This window comes from Sander lucioperca, chromosome 7 (assembly GCF_008315115.2).
Source record: "Sander lucioperca isolate FBNREF2018 chromosome 7, SLUC_FBN_1.2, whole genome shotgun sequence".
In the NCBI taxonomy this organism is placed as follows: domain Eukaryota; kingdom Metazoa; phylum Chordata; class Actinopteri; order Perciformes; family Percidae; genus Sander; species Sander lucioperca.
In genome coordinates this window covers 15,217,264-15,240,420 of record NC_050179.1, presented here as the reverse complement: position 1 = coordinate 15,240,420, position 23,157 = coordinate 15,217,264, and the positions used below count along the sequence as shown (strand labels likewise).

The 23,157-nt window shown below is 39.2% G+C and overlaps 1 protein-coding gene across 1 annotated transcript in view; it reads left to right on the top strand.

The window, feature by feature from the left end:
* Positions 1-23,157, top strand: part of shank3a (SH3 and multiple ankyrin repeat domains 3a) — a 204,606-nt gene that overhangs the window by 63,834 nt on the left and 117,615 nt on the right. The window contains 2 exon segments of the mRNA XM_036003218.1: positions 10,952-11,155; positions 13,834-13,905. Coding sequence (XP_035859111.1) covers positions 10,952-11,155; positions 13,834-13,905 — 276 coding nt within the window.

The following is a 23,157-nucleotide window of genomic DNA, read 5'->3' as shown; positions in this document are numbered from 1 at the left end:
AATTTGTTTTGGTTAAAATCAACAAATAATCGTGATAATTAATCATGATTAATATATTGATCAAAATAATTGTGATTATCATTTTGGCCATAATCGTGCAGCCCTAGGGGGTAGGTCTGTCACTAGCCGATGCAACTCGAGTGTCAGCCATCTTGAAGCTAAGCTAATAACAGGCTCTCTCTTTTCAGCAGCAAACTTTTACAATTATGTGCATTCAAACTACCGCACATGTGTACCACTGGGATACATTGGTACAGATCAGAGAATATGCAGGAAACTTTATTACAGATGGAATACTTGACACACTACGCGAGCTTCACCTGCTACGGAGACCAGCACCTCAGCCAGGTAAGGGGACATCAAAAGCGGAAACGCTGACCGAGGGCAGGAGTTCGAGCTAGGTGGAAAGCTAACGCCAAATTCACGGCTGTGTTTATACTCTGTGTTTACAGCCCACCAAGCGTTAATGCTACCAATGTGTTAGCTGAACTTTACGGAGCCTATGTGTGTGCACTAAATGTAGCCTGTTTCATATGTCGTTTTTATATAATGTCGTTTTTATATATTTTAAATGTGTAACACCACTTGAGTCGCGGTGAAACGTTGTTTCGTGTATATGGTTGAAATGACAATAAATACACTTGAGTTGACTTGACTGCCTCTGTCTATGTGATGGATGTATTAAGAGAATGTCTGTAACCAGTAGGCGTGGCTTGGGAGTGGACTCGTAGGGAAGCGAAGCAAGTGCATTCTGGGAGTTGTTGTCTTTCATCCACATGAGCCAAAAATAATTTTCTTGCTTTTCTCATTCTAGAAGGCACCAACTTCTAAAAATGAATGACCCAATTTAATACATATCCCTTTAATATTTATCTGCAGATTATCTGCAGATTATTTCTCGATTGATTATTTAGTCTATGAAACGTCAAAAAGTAGTAAAAAAACAGCATACAAGCATACAAGTACGAACTGAAATGAATGTGGTGGTCAAAGTTCAAGGTCACTGTGACATTACAAAACATGTTTTGGGGCAGAATGCAAGAATTTCTTCAGTAATTATGACAACATTTCACACAAATGTCCAATAGGATAAAATGATGAAGGGATGACATTTGATATCCAAAAGGTCAAAGGTCAACTTCACTGCAACATCATAATTTAACTTGTATTTATCAAGTCAATAATTGACTCAATAAGCCAACGTAACTACAATAATGACATCCTCATCCTAAAATATCAATAGATGTGGCTATCCTTGTTATAATCCAATTTGGCATTGCCTTTCCAGGTCTGGTGTAGGTAGTGTGGAAATACTGTATTACCATGTGAGATAAGTTATGACTGTTAGTCTGCTGTCTGTTTAATGATTTTGATATCAAAGTCCCCCCAGTTTCTAAGAGCTAGAAAAGTGGAAAAACTAGAAAACTTATTTTGTGGAAATAAATGTCAATTTCGACATTATATTCATACCACCTAAGGCTTTGCAAAGGTTGTTGTGAAACAGTGCCCCTTCATAGAATAGCAGACAGATACACACGCATACTCAAAGCAAGCTATCCTTCTAGCTATTTTCACTATCTTGGTCTCTCTCTCTTTCTCTTTCTTTCTCTCTCTATTTCTCTCTCTCTCTCTCTCTGGTTTAGTTACGTCATTTGTTTTTCTTCTTTCAAATGCACTCACACTCTTTCTTTCTCTCTCATGCTTTAAATGTTATATCCAGTCTGGCTGGCTCTGCATTGCAGTTCAATGGCACTACTCAGGATGAAGAGAGAATCATTCATAGGCTTTATTTAGACCTAAAGGACACTTTGAGGGAAGACACTTGTTTTCAATGGCACCAGGAAAACACAGTAAAACAGTAAAAGACCTGTCCATTCATTCCATTGTGAGGGCCCGTGTGTGTGTGGAGCACAGCAGCAAAATATAACGAAATGGAGAACACAGAGACAAGCAGAGCAGAGACAAGAAAGAGAGAGATTTAAACTTTTACTAGAAAGACACGTCAATTACCTGTGGCAGATCAGCTGAGCACAAATCTTCTCTTTATTAACAACACCGTCCACAATAACAATCACTATTAAACTATTAAATTGCAAACTTAGTTTTGCTTTCATTGGATGATGAACACATTGGCAGTTCACCTCCTGGGCGCTGCCAAGGTGCTCTTGAGCAAGAGACCGAACCCCCAACTTCCCAGGGTGCCTTTCCATGGGCAGCTCTGACATCTCTCCAGGTCTTAATTTGAACCGGAACACGCCGGAACATGTCCAACGTTGGATCCGGAACCTTTTTTATTGGATCCGGCACCTCCTGTGTCACCATGAAAAATTAATCGCCTAAATGAAAAAAATAAATTACTGTTTGTGTAGTGTTCAATGTTGTTATCTGTCTTGTTAGTCTTTATTCCCCATTGAAGTTTCACAAAAATCTTGTGTTTGCATTTCCGATGCAAATGTCGATGTGAATTTTATGGGTAAGACGGAAGGGGGAGAGGGATGGAGGGAGGGAGGGGAGGCACTTTAACAGCACGGCGCTGCACTTCAAGTGACACAAGCGCTTGTGCTGGTTGAGATTGCTGTTATAGCCTCATTTCACTCAGGGGAAAAATGTCAAAAAGACAACAAAGTTTGCTTAACTTTTTCAAAAACGCTGGCCAGTCGGATCCCGAACAATTCAATTCAATTCAATTTTATTTATAGTATCAAATCATAACAAGAGTTATCTCGAGACACTTTACAGATAGAGTAGGTCTAGACCAAACTCTGTACTTTACGAAGCCCCAACTATTACAGTGGTTGCCTCAAGAGCAAGCATTAGCAGTAGCTATTGCGACAGTGGCAAGGAAAAACTCCCTTTTTTTTGTTAGGAAGAAACCTCGGACAGACCCAGACTCTTGGTAGGCGGTGTCTGACGGCACCAGTTGGGGGAGTGGTGAATGGTGGCAATAATAGTCATAATAAAGATAGTGAAGCAGTGATCACAATGGTAGTCGTAGTAGTTCATGTCATAGTAGGGCACAGCAGGGCGTTACGGGGTGTAGTGTGGCACAGCAGCCTGGGTGGACGCGGTTGGACGCGGCAGGACGCAGTCGGACACTGCGGGGAAACGCAGAGCGTAGCAGGGTGTAGTAAGTCCATAGCGTCAGCTGCACCCAGGACCCCGGTGTAGGTGCCACCCAATTCCAAGGCGATGTTCTGGGTGAAGAAGAAGCAAAGGGACTCCGGGGAGAAAACTCCCCAGAGCTAGGTTAGTAACAGGCATTTCTGGGACTAAGATGCACACAAAAGGAGACAAGTGAAAAGAGAGAAGAGGGAGCGGCTCATTGTGTCCTTGGAAGGAGCTTCCCACAGCAGTCTAGAGTTATAATAGCATAACTAAGAGAGGCAGGCTAAAGAGAGGGGCCCTGGACCGGGCTCGTACTCTCCCCTGCCGGAACGGGCTTGTACTTCCTGCCTCCCTCTACTCTACTCTACTATGCTGCAACTCCTCACTCCCTAACTATAAGCTTTATCAAAGATGATGGTTTTCAGTTTATTCTTAAATGTGGCGACGGTGTCAGCCCCCCGAACCCAAGTTGGGAGCTGGTTCCACAGGAGAGGAGCCTGGTAGCTGAAGGCTCTGGCTCCGATTCTACTTTTAGAGACTCTAGGAACCACAAGTAGCTCTGAGTTCTGGGAGCGCAGTGCTCTAGTGGGACAATAAGGTACTAAAAGCTCTTCTATGTATGATGGTGCTTGACCATTTAGTGCTTTGTAGGTCAGGAGAAGGATTTTAAATTCAATCCTGGATTTTACAGGAAGCCAATGCAGAGAAGCTAATACAGGAGAAATGTGATCTCTTTTGTTAGTTCTTGTCAGAACACGTGCTGCAGCATTCTGGATCAGCTGGAGGGTCTTGAGGGACTTATTGAGCAGCCTGATAGTAAAGAATTACAGTAGTCCAGCCGGGAAGTTACGAATGCATGGACTAGTTTTTCAGCATCGTTTTGAGACAGGATGTTCCTGATTTTGGCAATGTTACGAAGATGGAAAAAGGCTGTTCTTGAGGTTTGTTTTAAGTGGGCGTTAAAGGATAGATCCTGGTCAAAAATGACTCCTAGATTTCTGACAGTAGTGCTGGAGGCCAGGGCAATACCATCTAGGGTAGCTATATATTTAGATAATGAAGTTCGGTGGTGCTTGGGTCCCAGCACAATAACTTCCGTTTTGTTTGAGTTCAACATCAGAAAATTGTGGGTCATCCAGGATTTTATATCTTTAATGCACGCTTGAAGTTTAGCTAACTGACCGCTTTCGTCTGGCTTGATTGACAGATATAATTGGGTGTCGTCTGCGTAACAGTGAAAGTTAATTGAGTGTTTCCTAATAATATTGCCTAGAGGAAGCATATATAAAGAGAATAGAATTGGTCCAAGCACTGAGCCTTGAGGAACGCCATGGCTAACTTTAGCGTATTTGGATGGTTTATCGTTAATATTAACAAATTGGGATCGCTCAGAAAAATAGGACTTAAACCAGCTTAGTGCGATTCCTTTAATGCCAACTAAATGTTCCAGTCTCTGTAAGAGGATGGTATGGTCAATAGTGTCGAATGCAGCACTAAGATCTAATAAGACAAGTACGGAGACAAGTCCTTTGTCAGCAGCAGTTAGAAGGTCGTTAGTGATTTTCACCAGTGCCGTCTCTGTGCTATGATGCATTCTAAATCCTGACTGAAAGTCTTCAAATAGACTATTTCTATGCAGAAAGTCACACAATTGATTAGCGACTACCTTCTCAAGGATTTTGGAGAGAAACGGGAGGTTAGATATAGGTCTATAGTTGGCTAAGACCTCAGGGTCGAGGGTGGGTTTTTTCAGAATAGGTTTTATCACAGCTACTTTAAAAGACTGCGGTACGTGACCCGTACAAGCAAAAACTGTTTCTGCCGATCAAGAATGTGGAGACCACGGTGGGTTTTTTGGTTAATTTAATAGTCCAATGGGTAATTGCTGCTTGTGAAAACGATTGTTGCAGTGTGCAGTTTTTTTTTTTTTTTTTTTTACATTTCGCACCAATGCAGTGCATGTTCTGAAATAAAAATAAACATTGCCCTGATGTACACACAGCATTGTTTAGTTTTTTTTAGTCAGAGAAGCTGTAGGCAGTGTAATTTTTTTTTGTTCCGTTACCTCCAACCCCCGTTTTGAGTCGCCAGATCCACCCCCCCTCTGCGCTCCGGGACCTCCCACTTTACAAATTAAGCCCTGCATCTCTCCATTAGTGCATGTATAGGTACTGAGCATGTGTGTGTAATTCAGGCCTGTGTGTAATGTGTGTAATAACAACAGAGTGAAAACATTGTAATTTCCCCTTGCGGGATTAATAAAGTATACATTATTACATTACATTCTTATTGGGTATGCCAGTCAAACACAAGGTGCAAATTGTGAAGGCAGCTGTACAATAGGTCATGTACTGCTGCTGTAGCATTTCCATTTACAGAACGCCTGTTAACATATGGAGGCCAAATAAAGGCCAAGCATTTTACTTAGTCACTGTAACATACATGCTACTCTAAATGCAAAAATATGTCCCTTAGGATCATCATACAGTACCTGTGTAAAAACAATACTTAATGAGTTGCATTCACATATTAAGCACTTGTGTGCACTGAAAATGAAATAAGAAGTCTATCATTTGTCTTGCACTTCCAGAACTACATTGTACATAATTATAGTGTAAGATAAGGCAGTGGTTGTTGTGTTCCTGCATTGAGTCCCTGCCTAAGGATCCTGCACACTCACAGTGTTTTAAATTACTCTGGCTGATTAGAGTTTGAAAAAGTTAACACACGCCATATACTCATAAGAATGTATAAAAAGTAGGGCTGTCAATCGATTAAAAAAATTAATCTAATTAATTACAGACTCTGTGATTAATTAATCGAAATTAATCACATACATAATTAACGGTGCCTGAACCGATACTTTCTAAGAAAGTAAAAAACGAAAACAAAGGGTACTAAACAACAGTTGGTGACATTAAAGAACGGCTTGTTTATTGCTAAGGCCATATGGTCAAAATTAAACGATTTAATAATAATCTATAACAATAACAATAACTTATTTCACTAGTAAATTGCTGTTGAACGACAAAAACAACCACCAAGGACATTTACAATAACTTCAAATGCACCATGAAGCTGTAGTTTACCAGTTTCATTGAACGCACCGTCTGTGTCGTCTTCAGAGCACCAGAGAGAAGTGCAGACATATCAGTGGCACCGGATTTCGGTAGCCAGGGTTGGCAGGAAGAAGATTTTTACAAGTAAATGTTCCAGTTAATGATCCAGGCAGCACATTCTCGTCTCCCTCCTTCATTTTACAGTCCAGTGGTGGCTAGAACGGCTCCGGGTCAAACGTCAATATAGAATGGATTAATCTGCGTAATTTTTTTTTAAGGCGTTATTTTTTCTCAGATTAATTAATCGAAATTAACGCGTTATTTTGACAGCCCTAATAAAAAGTTTCAATTGTTCTGCCCTATCTGTGCAACAAATAAACAATCAGGGTGCCGTCAGTAATGTTGAATCAATCAACTATAATTGTGCAATATAACAATTCCTTGATTTTAAAATTATAGAGGAGCTTGTACTAATGCAGTAATTACAGTCATTGGTTTTAGTACTAAGAACCAACGTAGTCCTTTTATGAAACTTCAATAAGGGTTATGCCCTTAAATGAAAGTTTTACTACTGTTGCTTCTTTGATTACCTAAACAGTGTCAGCACTGCACAAATACACACCAGATTCAAAGACCCACAATTACATAACCATACATCTTGTGCTGCCACCTTGAGAACTAAAATCAAGGTTATTTTGCACAACAGAGCAACTAAACATGTGGCTGATAAGAACAATGAAAAGTTACTCTATAGAGTTTGGCCACTTTCGCAGTTTTAGATGTGTGGTTGAAAATGCTATCACACGTACATCTTGTATGATGTATTTTCATTGAAAGATGACAGTTAGAGAACCCAATGCATACACTAGAGGTGATTAAAGTACATTTGGAAAAAAAACAAATAAGTAAATAAATGAATCACAGGAATATTTCTCTGACTAACATAACATCACTGGCTCTAAAATTATATTTTCCTGTATGTTAACTTTACCCTCAAGAAACAAATGCCCCCACATTCAGTTCTATTCAATTATACCACTGAATGGCCAAGACCTGTAACTTACATATACAGTATGTTAACCTAGTAGGACTGTGTCATTTTTAGTGTCTCAGCAATGGAGATAGCAATGGAGGGCTAAGAGTGTGCATGTTTTCTCTCCAAACCGACCACATGATTTGACTGACTGGTTGTTCTCTGAAAGTATACAAATAAAACCTGTGACCTGACACTCTGCCCAATGTTTTTGTATTTTTATTTTATTTATTTATATTTAGTATGCTTTTAACCAGAAGGAAAACCTTTGCAGCAAATATGCCTTAAAAATTTATTTTTGCCTGCTGGTCAACAGTCAATATTTTATTAGTGTCTTTATTTTTTTAAATAATGTATAGGAATATATTTTTGTATTACATCATCACAGACAAATGTAGAATTCTTTCTTTCTTTCTTTCTTTCTTACGTTTTTTTCTCCTGCTCAGTGTTATAACAGTGCCCAGACTGACACATTCTGGAGATATTAGGTTTTGTTCATCATAGCCAGTATTTCAAAAAATAAATTAAAAATCTGTCACAGCTTACTCTCCACAGTGGCATTTAATTATTTTTTGTATGTATCAGTTTTCATTTTTGTAATTACTTAGTCACTCTTGAAAGTGACTTTGTTAGCTCTGAATGTTTTTGATAGAGTTTAATTTCTAAGTCCTACACAGAGCTACAGTAATAACATACAAAGACATTTTGCTATAAGTGAGCTTGTTTTATGGGTATTATCATTGCTTTTATTTCTGAGGTGAACTTTTTAAGCGTCGACAATTTTGTAGTGGCAAACGTAGTGAGAAATTATTGATTAACTATTCTTTGTAGTTTCAGATGTGTGTATTTGTTTGTGTGGCTGTGTTTATTCATTGCTGTGTGGCTGTGTGTAGATGGTAAGATCTCACTCACAATGTTTCAACAAAATGGCCTTCTTAATCCTCCACCGTCTTAGTGTAATTAAAAAGGCAACCAATCTCAAGTGAAGATGCAGCTTTTCAAAGCTATGTTTGATGTTAGTTTGTTAGCATCTTCCTATCGCTTGTGTTGCCCAGGTTTTCAAGTCGACATTAAAAGTACATAAGTTACACTACAAAACACTGTTTTGGTGGATTGATCCCACTTTTCAGATTTTCAAAATTGCCACCATCATGGCAAACATCACTCTAAGAGATAACTAAAACGGTAGTGTTGGAAAGCAAACAGTAGGTCGTTGTATAAATCATCACAGGCAAATCTAGAAAACAAACTATTTGAAAAAAACACATCTGATTATCATCAGAAGCCTAGTGATACTGATGTCCAAAAGTGGGGCTGAAAGAGTTATAATATTGAGCTGCTTAATACCACAACCCTTTTATTATTCTAAAAACTTAACAGTGCAACAGTTGCCTAGAGTATATAGCCAATTTTGTAGAATTTACACTGCAACCAGACCCACTCAGGTAAAGAACTTACTTATCAACCTCATCAGTGAATGTTTAGATGATAACATGACATGCTGGCTCTATAAACGCCATCATTACTACCTGTATTAGGAGGAAACTGTTGATAATCTGTTGCCTTTTATTCTTTAAGATTGATCATATCAATAGCACTTCTAGTTTTTGCAGATCCTTTCCCTTGAATTGCTTTAGGCTGATACTGTATGATATTATGGATACCTTGCTTATCAAGACTCATGCACCTAATTTCTCTTTAAATTTTTTCTATAAAGATATACCAGTAGTATTTGCCACTCCTTTGCTCCCTCACCCTAATATGACATTATGTCTACTTTAGTGTGTCTAGGTGTTATTTTGATAAAGGTTCAAATCATAAAGATGGACGATACGTACAAAAGTGGTGCCAAAATATCCAGGATAGGGGCGCTGTCATCTTGTAATTTTGGAGCCAGAGTCTGCACAGTAAATAGGGCAGTGATCCCACCAAGTCCCACCCATACACCCACCCAACCAATTACGAGTCATTCTCAGCTGTCAATCATGACGTTTCACCCCACCAAACTTATCAGAAAGATGGGCTCTTGAACATACATAAGCATGATAAGAACTACCTTAAATGACGGAAATTATCTTTATGAAAATCCATGTCCTATCCAAGGTGGGGGCAGGGTCTATGACCTATACTGCAGCCATGCAGTCACCAGGGGGCGATCAAGATGTTTTGGCTTCACTATTGGGGAGCTGTCAAGCCATCCATCTTCATGTACAGTCTATGGTTCAAACCTAGAACAACACACTGTACAAATACAATCGTTCTTGTGTACATGTTTTTTGTTTGTTGAATATGTTGTATATGTTGAATATATAAAAAAATCTGAATTCTATCTCTTAGTAATAATGTGACAACTCTGCATGCCATTATGTCTTCGCATAGACAGCTACAGTAATGATTTGTTTTTACCAGTCTTGGCTTCATTTTAAATGGCTGCAGTGATATTTCATTCAGAGCTGCCTGAGTACATCTGCATCTGGGCATCTGCATGTGGTTGTTAGTTCCGCTGTATTGCTGTGATAAAATGTGATTCCTCACAGTTGTGTCTGAGTGTCAGAAACACAGTCACTCTGAGCAGGATAGAGTTAAGGTGCCAAATCGATATCGCAGGCAGCAGTGATTGATCTATTACTTATGGGTTTTGCACACTCCCTCTCTCTCTCAGGCTCCACAATGTGGTAGCTAGAGGGATGTGCTCTGACTAGCCACAATAACTATAGTCCTTTTACACTCTGGACAGTATAAAGGACTATTATTTTTAATGGTTGAATTTAGCATGATAATCCAGTATGTGTGTTTTAATTAACAGTTAACCAACCTTTTTCCTAATTTCTTGATAGCAGTAATTTATGGAAAAGAGATATATCTCAGTCTATACAGTTGTTTACTAGATTGTAGAAGTTAACCAACTTGATTGTATTTTTCACATCAATACAGTACCTGTTAACTGTCTCATTTATGACTGGAGATAGCTACTGCAGCTATAAGTGCAGCAGTTACATATTTGCTTGTCTATATCCTTCGCGTTCCACTTCCGGGATTGCTCTGGTGCTGCAGGAAATTCCGCCGGATGCTTGTATTTTCCGTTTCCTTCCGTTTTCTTTGTGTTGGAATTTTAAATTTGGTGGATTTATGAGGACTATTGTTGACTGCTTCTCAGATCTCTGCAGGGTAAATTAAGATAGCTAGCTAGACTATCTGTCCAATCTGAGTTTTCTCTCGCACTTTGCAGCGGCTCTGTGCGGAGCTTAGCACCGCCCATGACGATTCTGATTGGTTTAAAGAAATGCCATTAAACCAGAGCACATTTTCCTCACATTCCCGAATGCTATATGGAGTAGCCAGACCCTCCTTCAGTGCGCTTTGGAGGAGGGTCTGGCAAAGCGAGACTACATATTTGCCAGCTTAACTTATATAAATGTAATTTATGCTGCTGAAAAAAGGGTGTCAGAAGAGTGTTGAAAGAGCTTTTGCTTGCATATATTACGGTTTTGTTTGCTTTAGTATGGTAACTACTTTAGCACTGGCTTTCAGGATAACCTTTTGTGAAAAGTAATGGATAATGGTAAAATTCTACCTGTGTCAATTAGTTATTATAATAAAAGGTCTAGCTGCCCACTTGACATTGAAAGTTGAATACATTCAAAATATCACTCTTCAATATCTTGGTTTTACTTAATTAAAGTGCAATATGTGATATTTAAAAAAAAAAATGACATGCTTAACCTTCTCTCCTCTTTTCCTCTTGTCTCTGCAGAAATGTATGAAATTCAATGTGGATGCCCCGATCTGGCTGTCAAAGCAGCGGATCCTGTGTACTCTCAACCAGAGCCTGAAGGATGTACTCAACTATGGCCTATTCCAGCCAGCCTACAACGGCAAGGCTGGCAAGTTTCTGGATGAGGAGAGACAGCTAAGGGAATACCCCTTCCCATCCATCGCTCCTGTACCTTACCTGGAGGTAGGTATGAATCATGTGTATGTATGAGGCTTTAGGAGCAGGAGAGAGCAAGAGGTGGAAAAAGAGGTGATACATGCCACCACACCATAGATAAACTCTCTGTACCCTATCATCCTCCGATTAATGATTATATGGGTGGGGGAAAAATCAATTTACATAAGAATTGTTATTTTTAACTTAATGTAACGGATGTACATTGCAGGGATAAAGCCTGACGTAGATATCCCTCCCCTTAAGCTATCCCCGCTATCTATTTTGCACAGGCACCGTCGCTGCATCCGGGGCTTAGCACCACCCAGGTTGGTTGTGATTTGTTTAAAGAAATACAAACAACCCAGAGTGATTTTTTTCTCTATCCCAGAATAGATTAGCAGTGTATCCAGATCATACTTCACACTCTATATTGTGTGCACACACTAGTTATCTTCTTTGAAAAAAGAGTGTTGCGTGTCTTTCGGATTTATTGTATTAATAATTAGCTTCGCAAGATATTGGTGAATGAATGAATACTATGCAACATTCACCTGGTTTGCTCAGTTAGTAATCCAGCCTTAGAAAAAGAGACAGAGACTTAACAGATATACAAATAATGTAGGCATGAACTTGCTTAAATCATGTCAAATTAAATAACAACAACATGAGGGTATTTGCGGCCCCCCAGTATTCAACAATTATTTCATTATTGACCACCACTGTTGGTGCTTCAGGTCATTTTGTTTATACAGACTAAACACATTATGCCTGTTGTCTGTCTTATCTTATAAGCTTGTTATTGAATCTGATGTAGTCTTTTTGAAGTTGTCTGTGTGTCATAGGCACACACATGCAGGTTCATGCAGCACGTTGGTGCGGGTATGTGCATTATTGTGACGCAGTGTATGCTTTTTCTGTCATGTGTCAGTTAAATCTAGCAGCAATAATACCATGCTCAACGACAGTGTGTTGTCTGGAGTGGCTGTCATCTCTTGGAGATAATTGTTGTGCTTGTCCATCATGGTTTTTTGATCTGAGAGAAATGCAGGCGTATAAAGATGTGTTGCTTTACAAACGCTGGTGTAAAGAGTCCAGGTGGTTTTCTGGCTTGTTTTCTGACTGGTTTTCACTAGTTTTTTGATGATGTGTGAAGAGATGAAGAGCATAATACAGATTTACTTTTTACCTTGAGCCTCAGTTTAATGGCAATCTCTGATGCATTGGGAGATACTGCTATTATTTTTAACTATATTATTACTTATGATAGTCCCAGATGGCTTTGCAAATTGTAATATATCTCTTTAATTAAAAATACTTTACCATGTTTTCAACAAACTAAACTCAAATTTCACTGTTTACATGAATAATTTCCTTGTTCAATCTGTTTCATCTCTAACTTTAAATCTGTGGTTGGACTTGCAAAGGCTTACAATTTAACAGAATAAGTGTGGGCTCCGATCAGTTTGTGTGTTTGTGTGTGTGTATGGATGTGCGCGAGTGTCTGCTACTGCTCTGTCGGGGTACTGTGTGTGTCATTGATTGACCAGCAGTAATTCCCTGAGGCCTGTGGTGTGTAGAGATGATTGACAGGTTTGGATTAGGAGCTCATAACCACTCTGCTCCGTCGTGGATTTACCCTGGTGAACACCACACATCGGTGTAGAACCAGACGTGCACACACACACACACACACACACACACACACACACACACACACACACACACACACACACACACACACACACACACACACACACACACACACACACAGAGAGAGAAAGGAAATACATTGCGAGTACTGGGCAGTGAAAGTTATTACAGGCTGTTAGTGTTCAGGGAAACCTGTCTATTAAACAAGCCACTTGCAACAGACCTAATAAATGATCTGGCTTTTGACATGTTGGGAAAGTTAATGCAGCTTGTTTGTTGTAGTTACAGAACACATATGGTCCGACTTAGAAATAATCCATTCTCAGTTCTGATAACATTGATGTTGAGATTTTCAGCTCTACGATATGTATTGTCACAATTTTATTTTGCATAATTTCTGCCACAATATTTTTCTACCTTCTCATTACCTTTAACTTTTTCATATACTGTCGTTTTGTATAATCCAATCAATGTCTGGTCAACATTGTTTTTACTTTGATTAACTATTTGACATGCTAAATTGATATTTCCAGTTGTAGAAACAATTTAACTCAAAGTTTCAAAACACTGTCTTTTTAAAATGAATCCACTTGTCTTTTTTAATTTGTCAAACCTGTATGCAATGTCCCTCCTGCGTATTCATTAACTTGAAATTGGACACCTTTTTTATTGTTTTGCAATTTATATTTTACACTTAAGCTTCTAGGAGCAGTAGATGGGCTTTCAAGCAAGATGTAATATGTGGAAAAGATGACAAGTAGGAACGCTGGAAAAAGATAACAGCCGTATACAGGGAAATATTTGTTCCCCTAATGTTATTGCATGGTTATTAAGTGAGTCAGAATTTGCTATTTTTCTCCCTCAGAGGACAAGCCAATATGTGATACAGATTAGACATAATTTGGTCTGATGAGCTGATACTGTGTGACAAACTAATTTGGAGTGACTTTGATAATTAACATTATTATTGTTTATTTTGTGCGCAGTGTTCACACAGACAAAAAGAAAGGGTAAAACCTGCTTAACCTCTTATGTTTGTCCTTGTTGTGTTTCAGTTCCGCTATAAAAGACGTGTCTACACCCAAAGTCACCTGGATGAAAAACAGCTGTCTAAGCTCCACACCAAGGTAAGACCAAACAGCTGTGCACTTAGTCATCCTGACATCTGAAGAGCGTATGCTTTGTGCAATCTGCTAAACTGAGTGAACGACACATATTCAGTGCAAAGGCCTTTGGTCAGAGCTTGGATAGCATGGAGGCCATGTGGTTTCAGCAAGTTCAGGGAGGCTCTGGTTAAGTTTTATGCTCTAATCTTTATAAAATGCTTGAAAAGTGGACCTTAATAACAGCTCGACCATGTGTGTTTGTTGGTTCATTCATGTGTAATTGAAGTACTCTCTTGAGGCCATGCAGAGCCCCAAGAGCTTTGCATGAGGACAGTTTGTGTGTGACAATGTTGGTTTTGTGCTGCCCTAGCACGTTAACATGAACTGGTGGAGATTAAGGTAAAACCGTGGTTTCACTTGTTTCCATTCATATGTATCACCCCAATCCTATCTTTCACCAGTCCTGTGTAATTGCTTCTGTCAAAATACTCAGCAGGTGGTAGCACTGTAATTTTCTTCCTTGTTCTTTGTTGAACATATAATATCCTGTCCTACTCAAACATACAAACTGTAACCAAACACAACATGACAGGTTAAGCTACACTGATTTGTCTCTTGTTGTGCACCAACACACTGTTTTATTGTGAAAATAAAACACACTGGACATTTGAGAATATATGTAACAGACATTTGTTTATTACTGACCATGAATAGATACAGAAGGCGAGGCAGTAAAATCATTCTTTACTTGTTGGAGGCAGGCTTATACAGAGAAACCGAAAAGACAGTCCAAACTGGCAAACAGAACCAAAGAGGCAACTCTGGCAGACAGTGGTCAAGGGCAGGCAGGTGGTCACAAACACAGATACAAAGCTGCAGAATAGGACAAAGACTGACACAGTAAGGCTACTGAGCAACCTAGACAATCTGGCAGAGTGTGAATACTGGCTGGGCACTGTATATACTATGACTAATAATGTAATGGGGAACAGGTGTGCAAGCAGGTGACTGATCATGTGGTCGTCTGAAGCAGGAACTCAGTGGGGAGTACTAGTGGATAGGTGAAGAATGTCAGGTCTGAAATATCAAATGTCAGTAAGTAGATGCAGATGAGTTAGATAGAGATGATTCTGTGTGTGTGTGTGTGTGTGTGTGTGTGTGTGTGTGTGTGTGTGTGTGTGTGTGTGTGTGTGTGTGTCAAACCCCATCAGAGGGCAGAAGATTTACAATGGAGCTTATAAACAGTGTCAGTTGTCTGTTTTTTGTGTGTTGGAGGGAGAAAGAGAACAATAGTGGGAGCTGCTGGGTCCGTGTACTTGGTGGCCAACAGATTTTCGTTTTGAAAGGAAAAAAACAAAAACGAAAAACGGACAGTTTCCCAATTACCATTAGTAAATAGGAAAACAAAAAACAGAAAACAACCCATTATTCGTTTTTTGTTTTGATATTAAAAAACGGAAAACGAAAAACAATCTCGTTATCCGATTGTCTTTGATGTATTTGTAGATGGAACTCGGAAATTAAAATACGTGTGTATAAGTCGTATTCCTTAATTTTGCATTGGTATTTTTTCGTGACCCGGAAGTTACTCCCGCCACGCCAAGACCCGCCCTTCAATAGCATTTATTGGCCAGTACCGCCTGTAAGATCCGTTCTGTGCATGCGCATAATTACGTAGTAGAAAACTAACAATGTCCATGTGCGATTTACAGTCTATGTTTGTACCATGTGTCAACACTTTACGACCAAACATTACAACTTTTTTATTAAATCTTTTTTTATTAAATCTTTATTATACAATAGTCATAGCTACAAACATTCGAAACTTGTCACTGATCCAAAACCGTGTAGTGACATCGTTGTTGTGTTGTTTACGTTAATGTTTTTACCTAATACTTCGTCTTGACTAATAACCATAGACTGTCTATTATTAATGCGATGAAGTGTAAACGTACATAAGTGTCCTTTTGAAGATGGGATGACAGCTCTCCCAGCCACCACTGCTGTATACCACTATAGTAGCTACATGCTAACGGCAGTAAACACTATAGTAGCTACATGCTAACGGTCATCTTAGCTGGCAATGTTGTTAAATTCTCCCCAATTCCGGGTCACATTCCTGCTGAAACATGTCCGATTGTGTAGTGTTTGGTTCAGAAGCCTTTATCTCTGATTTTTGACGTTAGAAAGTGCTGCTTCGTTCCACTACAATCTAACGTTAGCATACTCATAGCTAACTATTGTAGCTGCATGCTAACGCGACATAGCGGAGCATATAGCTAGCTATGTACGTATGTAGCAGGACTTTGTACCGTAAAAATCACCAATAAAGGCTTCTAAACCAAATACTAAACAAATACAAATACAGTAAAGTGACCGGAATTAGGGGTGAAATGTCCAGCATTGAGCTACATAATAGTTTGCTAGGAGTATGCTGGTCTCTCACAGAGATCTCATTTGTAGCCCTGTTTTACCCGATACTTTCATAAAAGTACAAACACATGAAGTGAGAGGTATACACATGCTTAAACTTTATTAAAAGCATGGTTAACCTGAAGCAGGACGGAGTCATGACTTAAAACACCAAAGCAAGGCTTCTAGCTCAGGCTAGCTAGCGTTGGCAAATTACCTTCAAAGTTGCAAAGAAATGACGAAACGTAAAATTTGAAGCCTTTATTTAATTTGCTACATGGTGTTGTACTGGATGGCCAGACGACGCTCCGTATATCATTAACAGATACTTTAGGCAACTCCAGCAAACACCTTGTAAACTTCATCTTTGCCATCATAACGGTCTACTGTCACTGTCTAATGTTTTCTTCCGGTAACCGGGAATGTCCAAACATCCTTATGCCAATGCGTGCATAGAGCTGTGAAGTTTGCCGGTGTTCGCGCAAGCGTAGAACTGATCAGGCAGTGCACAGAACGGATTTTACAGGCGGTACGGATCGGGTACTGACAAAGGAATAAGATTTATACACACATTTTAATTTCCGAGTTCCATCTACAAATACATCAAAGACAATCGGATAACGAGATTGTTTTTCGTTTTCCATTTTTTAATATCAAAACAAAAAACGAATAATGGGTTGTTTTCCGTTTTTTGTTTTCCTATTTACTAATGGTAATTGGGAAACTGGCCGTTTTTCGTTTTTGTTTTTTTCCTTTCAAAACGAAAATCCGTTGGCCGTCAAGTACACGGACCCTGCTGTTGCTTTAAAATCCTAGAACTACAGTTTTAATCATTTACAGTATGTATCAGTTAGTTTTTCAGCATATGCTGATTTTGTCAAACACTATTGAAACATGCTGCGTCACATAATAATCTGATGAATACACTACCATTAAGTAAGATGACAAAGTAGGTCGCTATCCCCCTTATGTGTGGCTAATGTTCTAAAATTTGCTTTTCTTGTAGAAAATAGACTAATGCTAACGGCTTATTACGGATTAAGCTTTGTAGTGAGCTCCATATACAGTATATTCCATGATAAAATTTGATTATTTTGTAAATCATGACATAGCTTGTGTTTCTCAACGGGGGTGGTACCGTTCAGAAGATGATTGGGGGGGGGGGCACTGGAAGCAATATTTTGGAAAGGGGGACGTTTGTTTGAAAGCTAGTTTAAACCAAAGATTCACAATAACAATACATGTTTACGGTCGGTCAAATGGCCTTTTGAATGGGAGTGCTAGGGGCACTTTTATGCTAGCCTCAAAATAGCTATTTTTAAAACACTAAGAAGGCTCGACACAACATGAAACTTTACTCGAAGTATGACCAGGGTCTCTACACCTTAACGAAAGCGTTGAGAACATTGTTTGTGTACCCAGAGTTTACTAAAAAGAAAGGTTTTGAGCAACTCATGTTAGCAGTTGTTGTTTACGCTATCCTATATGAGGCTCCTTTTTCAACTACAAGGTCAATATTGTGTTTCACTAACGATAAAACAACTAATTATCCGTGCATTTATATGGAACTAAGCTTTTGGAGCTTTCCATCTTTACTCTCCTCCCTCGACTATTTTTGAATGGCTCGATAGACGGTGACCCAACAGAACACAACAGCACAACAGCTACAGTGAGTTGCTCAAAACCTTTCTTTTTAGTAAACTCTGGGTACACAAACAATGTTGTCAATGCTTTCGTTAAGGTGTAGAGACCCTGGTCATACTTCGAGCAAAGTTTCATGTTGTGTCGAGCCTTCTTAGTGTTTTAAATATAGCTATTTTTAGGCTAGCATAAAAGTGCCCCTAGCACTCCCTTTCAAAAGTAGCCTTGTGAGACCGTCCTGATCTCGCGAGCTCCAGTTTTCCACTCGCAGATCAGTCTGGCATCTTGAGACAGAGAAAATTTGGAGCCGTTCGCCAAACGACCGACCAATCAGCGTTGGTTTTGAGGCGGGTTTAGGTGTGACGCAACGAGAAGTGACTGTTCAGTCTAAACAACATGGCGGCTTCCACGGATGAGATCTGATTGGTTGATTTGGCCCGTCTATCGTCAACACAGGTGGTGATAGACAGATGGTTTACCCAATCAGCTAACCAGTATTTTCGCCCCTTCCCAAAAGTTCTCCAACGGAAAGTTCCAAGATGGATATGCCAAGCAAATGTGAAGCAATCCATCTGGCGGAGTCAGGTTAATTCAAAAGGCCATTTGACCGAAAAACGAAAGCACGAAAATATGGTAAATCTTAAAAGTGGCGATTCCGTCCTAAATATGCTTTTAAATGAAAGTTTGAATCGGGTACATTCAAAAACAAAAAGACCTTAGGTTGCATTTTGGCTAGAGTTACGCTTTAAATGAGCTCCGTACTTCAGTGTGAAGCTGCGTTCAGATAAAAAAAAAAAAGCAATCACCGCAGGGTGGTGCGACGTCCTGTTGTGTTCTTTAACCCCCCAATGTAGCACAAGTAGACTTTATATTTCACACTAAGAGTTTTTCATCAGATCGTTTATAGAACACAACGTTTCCTTCTGCACCTGAAGGCAGCTTCGTTTCACAGAGAAAGATAGAAAGAAAAGAGACGAGCGAGAGACATCGACTGTGCTTTGTTGTTTGGCAAACATTTAGTTGTTTCACAAACTCCCGGGCTGTTCAGGGTTTGTGTTTGGTGTTTTAAAACTTTCTTGTGGAAGCGATAGAGGCAGTGATGTAACTGTTTACTGTACGGGATTCTCACACCTTCTCAAAACGCAGCGCAATGTGGTGTTACGTTTCTACAAATGTTTTTTTCTGCTATTTACTCGCAAGACAGGCGATAGCAAACCTATACTCTTCTAAGCATCAACAAAGGACTCTCACTAACTTTCAAAGGTTGTATTGTTATTTCCATTCGGAAGTAAATCCTTCTCCTTTTACCCCTTGATAAGTGCCAGCTTGTTTTCCATTGGAACAGTTTGATTATAGATTTAGATTTGAATGAAACATAGATTTGAATGTTAAATTGCTAGCTGTTTCTGATTGTCTACTGTTAGTGTTTGTAATACCTAATTAAAGTTTGAATGATACATATCTAGTCGTTCTGATTGGCTGCTGTTATTTAAATTGAATGTCAAATGGTTGCATTTTTTTAAACACCTGTAAATACAATTTCTATTCACATGGCTTTTTTGATACCTGGGAAACTAATAAATATGTTGTTTGTCATTCAATTATATGATATTTGGATTATTTTTGATAACAATAGTAACAACAATAATAGGCCTAATATTAGGGCGTAATAATTAATATTTAGGGACCTGGATAATGGATAGGGGGGCGCTGGCACAAAAAAGGTTGAGAACCACTGAACTACACTAAAGTGCCTACCAAACATTTGGGGATTTAACACTATTGATTAGCACCTCCTAGTAACAAATTATCTTTTCTTTTTCAAAGAATTAGTAAAAGAGCCTCTGCAATTGTACATTTTACATTATTGCTGCATTGGTGTCTGCTACTTGTACAAAGTACAGTTGTTACAGTGATAAATCCAGCTGTCTTTACTGTCTTTGTAGGTTTCTCACTTGCTTTCAACTTAAAGAACAGACGGGACAACGGCACTTTCAGGATATTGCAAAATACTGTTCTCTATATAATAAATGAACAGAGGTTGTAGCCATAGGCATTGTCTTTGCAGACGTGGCATGCAGTAGGACATTTTTCTGTCAGGGTCCAATTCCTTGTGAGAGACTTGTGAACATTTAGTTTGGAAATAAGAGGCCAAAATGTGGTCTGTTTGGGGGATCCATGGCTGTGTCCTGGATTTGTGTGAGGGACATTTGAAAAGTCATTGAAAATTGTTTCTTAGAAAGAGAGGGAACTTTGAGTCCATTGTTGGGCTATTTTGTACATCTACTGTATTCATAGAGTGTTTTCTGCTGAGTACCATGTACTATTGCGAGTGTCAGAGAGAACAAGAATGAGAAAATAGTGAATGAGTGGGATGAGTCATACTCGCTACTCAAATATTGTCTCTTGTCTAACCAGTCTGGTTTGAGGCGCTGCTGTCTGCTACTGTGCTACATCGCTATGACAAAGTATATGAGTGTTACTCAACCAAGATGAGTTTCTGCTCAGCTGCAATTTAGGTGGTAATTTCACACGATAAATCATCTATAGAGAGAGAATTTTTTTTATTGGCCTGCCTCAAAGAGAGTGGAACTGGTTAAATTCTCAAATGGAGAAAAGAGTGGGAATCTCCCAGCCACTAACACTATGTCACCGAGTACAAACCTGAATGTGTGAATGGGTAGTGAAAGCCACTGTATTGTTTGAGGGTTTTTTTTAATTTTTCTTAGCAATGAGTAATCCAGGACAGCTGTGTTATTAGAGAGAATAAAGGTGGTAATTTGGCTTTACAGATGGCTCCAGAAGCAGCCATAGTAAATTCTTGTTTTCCTCTGTTACTAATCTGCTTGTCTCTCAACACAGTGACACCTGATGACAAAGACCAGTCATTATAGGAGATATCAAGTCAAATATCTGTCACAATTCATTTATTTATAAAATACTGGTGATTGTTTGTATGTGAAGTATGTACATTATAAATTGGAAAGGTCCAATTGCAATAGCTATACAACCTGGGTGCTGTAATAGGCTAGAGTATCTACTGCTTCCTCAGTCAAAGTTATGTAGAAGGAATGCAGCTCCACCTATGATACTATTCCATCAAATGCGTTGGAGTCAGAGCCAACTGCTATCTAACCACATATGCTTAATATATACCTAATATATGCAGATGTGTGAAAGGTTTAGTGGTATATTAATTATTCGTAGCAAAAGTAGTATGCTAATTATTCAATCATGAATGTTAAAGGCTTTTTACTAGTCTCTGTCTATGCAGTGGTAATAAAAACAAAGTATTCTCTTGTGCTTGCATTGGCGAAGATGAGCTTTAAGCAAGTGATGTTACAACGTAATTGAACATTGACGTTTGCCCCCCTCTCTCTTTTCTCTGAATGGCACATTTACTTTTGTTGCATAATGACTTCCAGGGGTTAAGAGGGAAATCTTGTTATGGGTGACTCTTGCAGCCTTGGCAGTCACGATGTTCACTATTCATCCTGCAGCAAACTGCCCTGTAAGGCAGAGGTCAAGCATTAGCCTACTTTGCTGGTATGGAGCTCATTAGCCGCAGGCTAAAGTTTGAAATGAGGTCATAATTGATAGGATTTTCCCATTGTTTTTTTTCCCCTCTACACCCGACCCAACCAGACCTCCTCACCCCGGAACTGTCCTGGTTAACAACGCAGGGTGGCTGCATAGAACATTTACATAGTATATTTTAAGGGGGAAAAAAGAGTGCATGTGTGTGGGTGTTTGGTGTAGGAGGTGGGCCATGTGACAGACAGGGCTGCATAATGGGTGGCTTTCTTGCAGTGTGACAAAGGGCTTCCAGTGATTTCTAATCCCTTTTTTATCAGTCCTCCTGAACTATCAGCAGTTTACTTAAACTGACCCATGACTGTTTAACATCTAAAACTTGATTTTACCCTTACATTTTCCCATAAACTTTGTCTACACTGTATTACCATCTCACCTCTTCACTCAGTATATTTTCCAACACCTAGTGCAGTGGGATCGATCAGTTCACTTCAGATGTATGTGACCTTGTGAGAAACTACTGTACATGTTCTGGAGAACAGATCTCATGCAGTTTAAAGTATTTATTATTATAAATATGAATGAAACCCTGGGCATCATAGCCGTAGAGATGCTAAGGAGGGAGTGGGTTGGAAGAAACTAATGGCATATACAGTAATGGAGAGCATTTACTTACGCACTATTTGGTAATGTGCTCACAGACTCCACTGAACACACTGCTAAAGTGAGGGCATTTCAATTGTGCTAATGTCATAAACCAGTTAAGAAATTGCACACAATATCAACATCTAAAAGGAGCTTACTTACTCTTACTGGTTAAAAATGATTCAGTATGATTTACAAGCTAAACTAATCCTCACACAGCATGCCAATGTTGTTGATAGTGTGTGGGAAAGCATTATTCACAAAAGGCTCCCCCATAAAACATATTGCAGGGTAATTCTATTCCTCCTACACTGAGGCTTTGTATTGCTGTTTGCAGGTTATTGTATTTATGAATGAGAATTCCTGCATTATTTTTAATTTACAATGAAACTACCCAGAGAATGTTGCTCATTGTAGGTGTGATATTGTTCTGAGATGCGAGATCCGACCGAGCATTTGTGCAGTGCCTAAACCCTCCTATCAGTGTTATTGCAATTGCAGCCAACCGTCATTAAATTTGATGTGCAATTTCAGCACAATACACACACCTATTAAACATGCACAACATGTACGTACGCACACACGCACACACACACACACACACACACACACACACACACACACACACAGCTGCATGGCACAGGATGAGAGGATATTTCCAATAGGGAATCCCTCACACACAAAGCTCCCTTATTGATAATCGCCAAAAAAGAAGAGAAATTTTGAATTAAAAGTAGACATTTATCATTAAAAACAAGAATTTGCACACACACACACACACACACACACACACGAACAAACACAAGCAAACACAGACATGGAACTTGGGATTTTTCAAAAATATTTTCTCAGTTGTAGAGAGGGCCTCGGCTGAAATTATTTGTGCTGGTTTTAATTTAAGATACCATTTGTGTCTGTGTTTTTGTGTTGATGTGTGAATATGTGTGACACATACATACTGTGCATGTGTGGAGTTGTGTAAATGGGGTTATTTGTACTAACAATTTCGTACCAACAATTTTACCAACATTTGTCGATCGG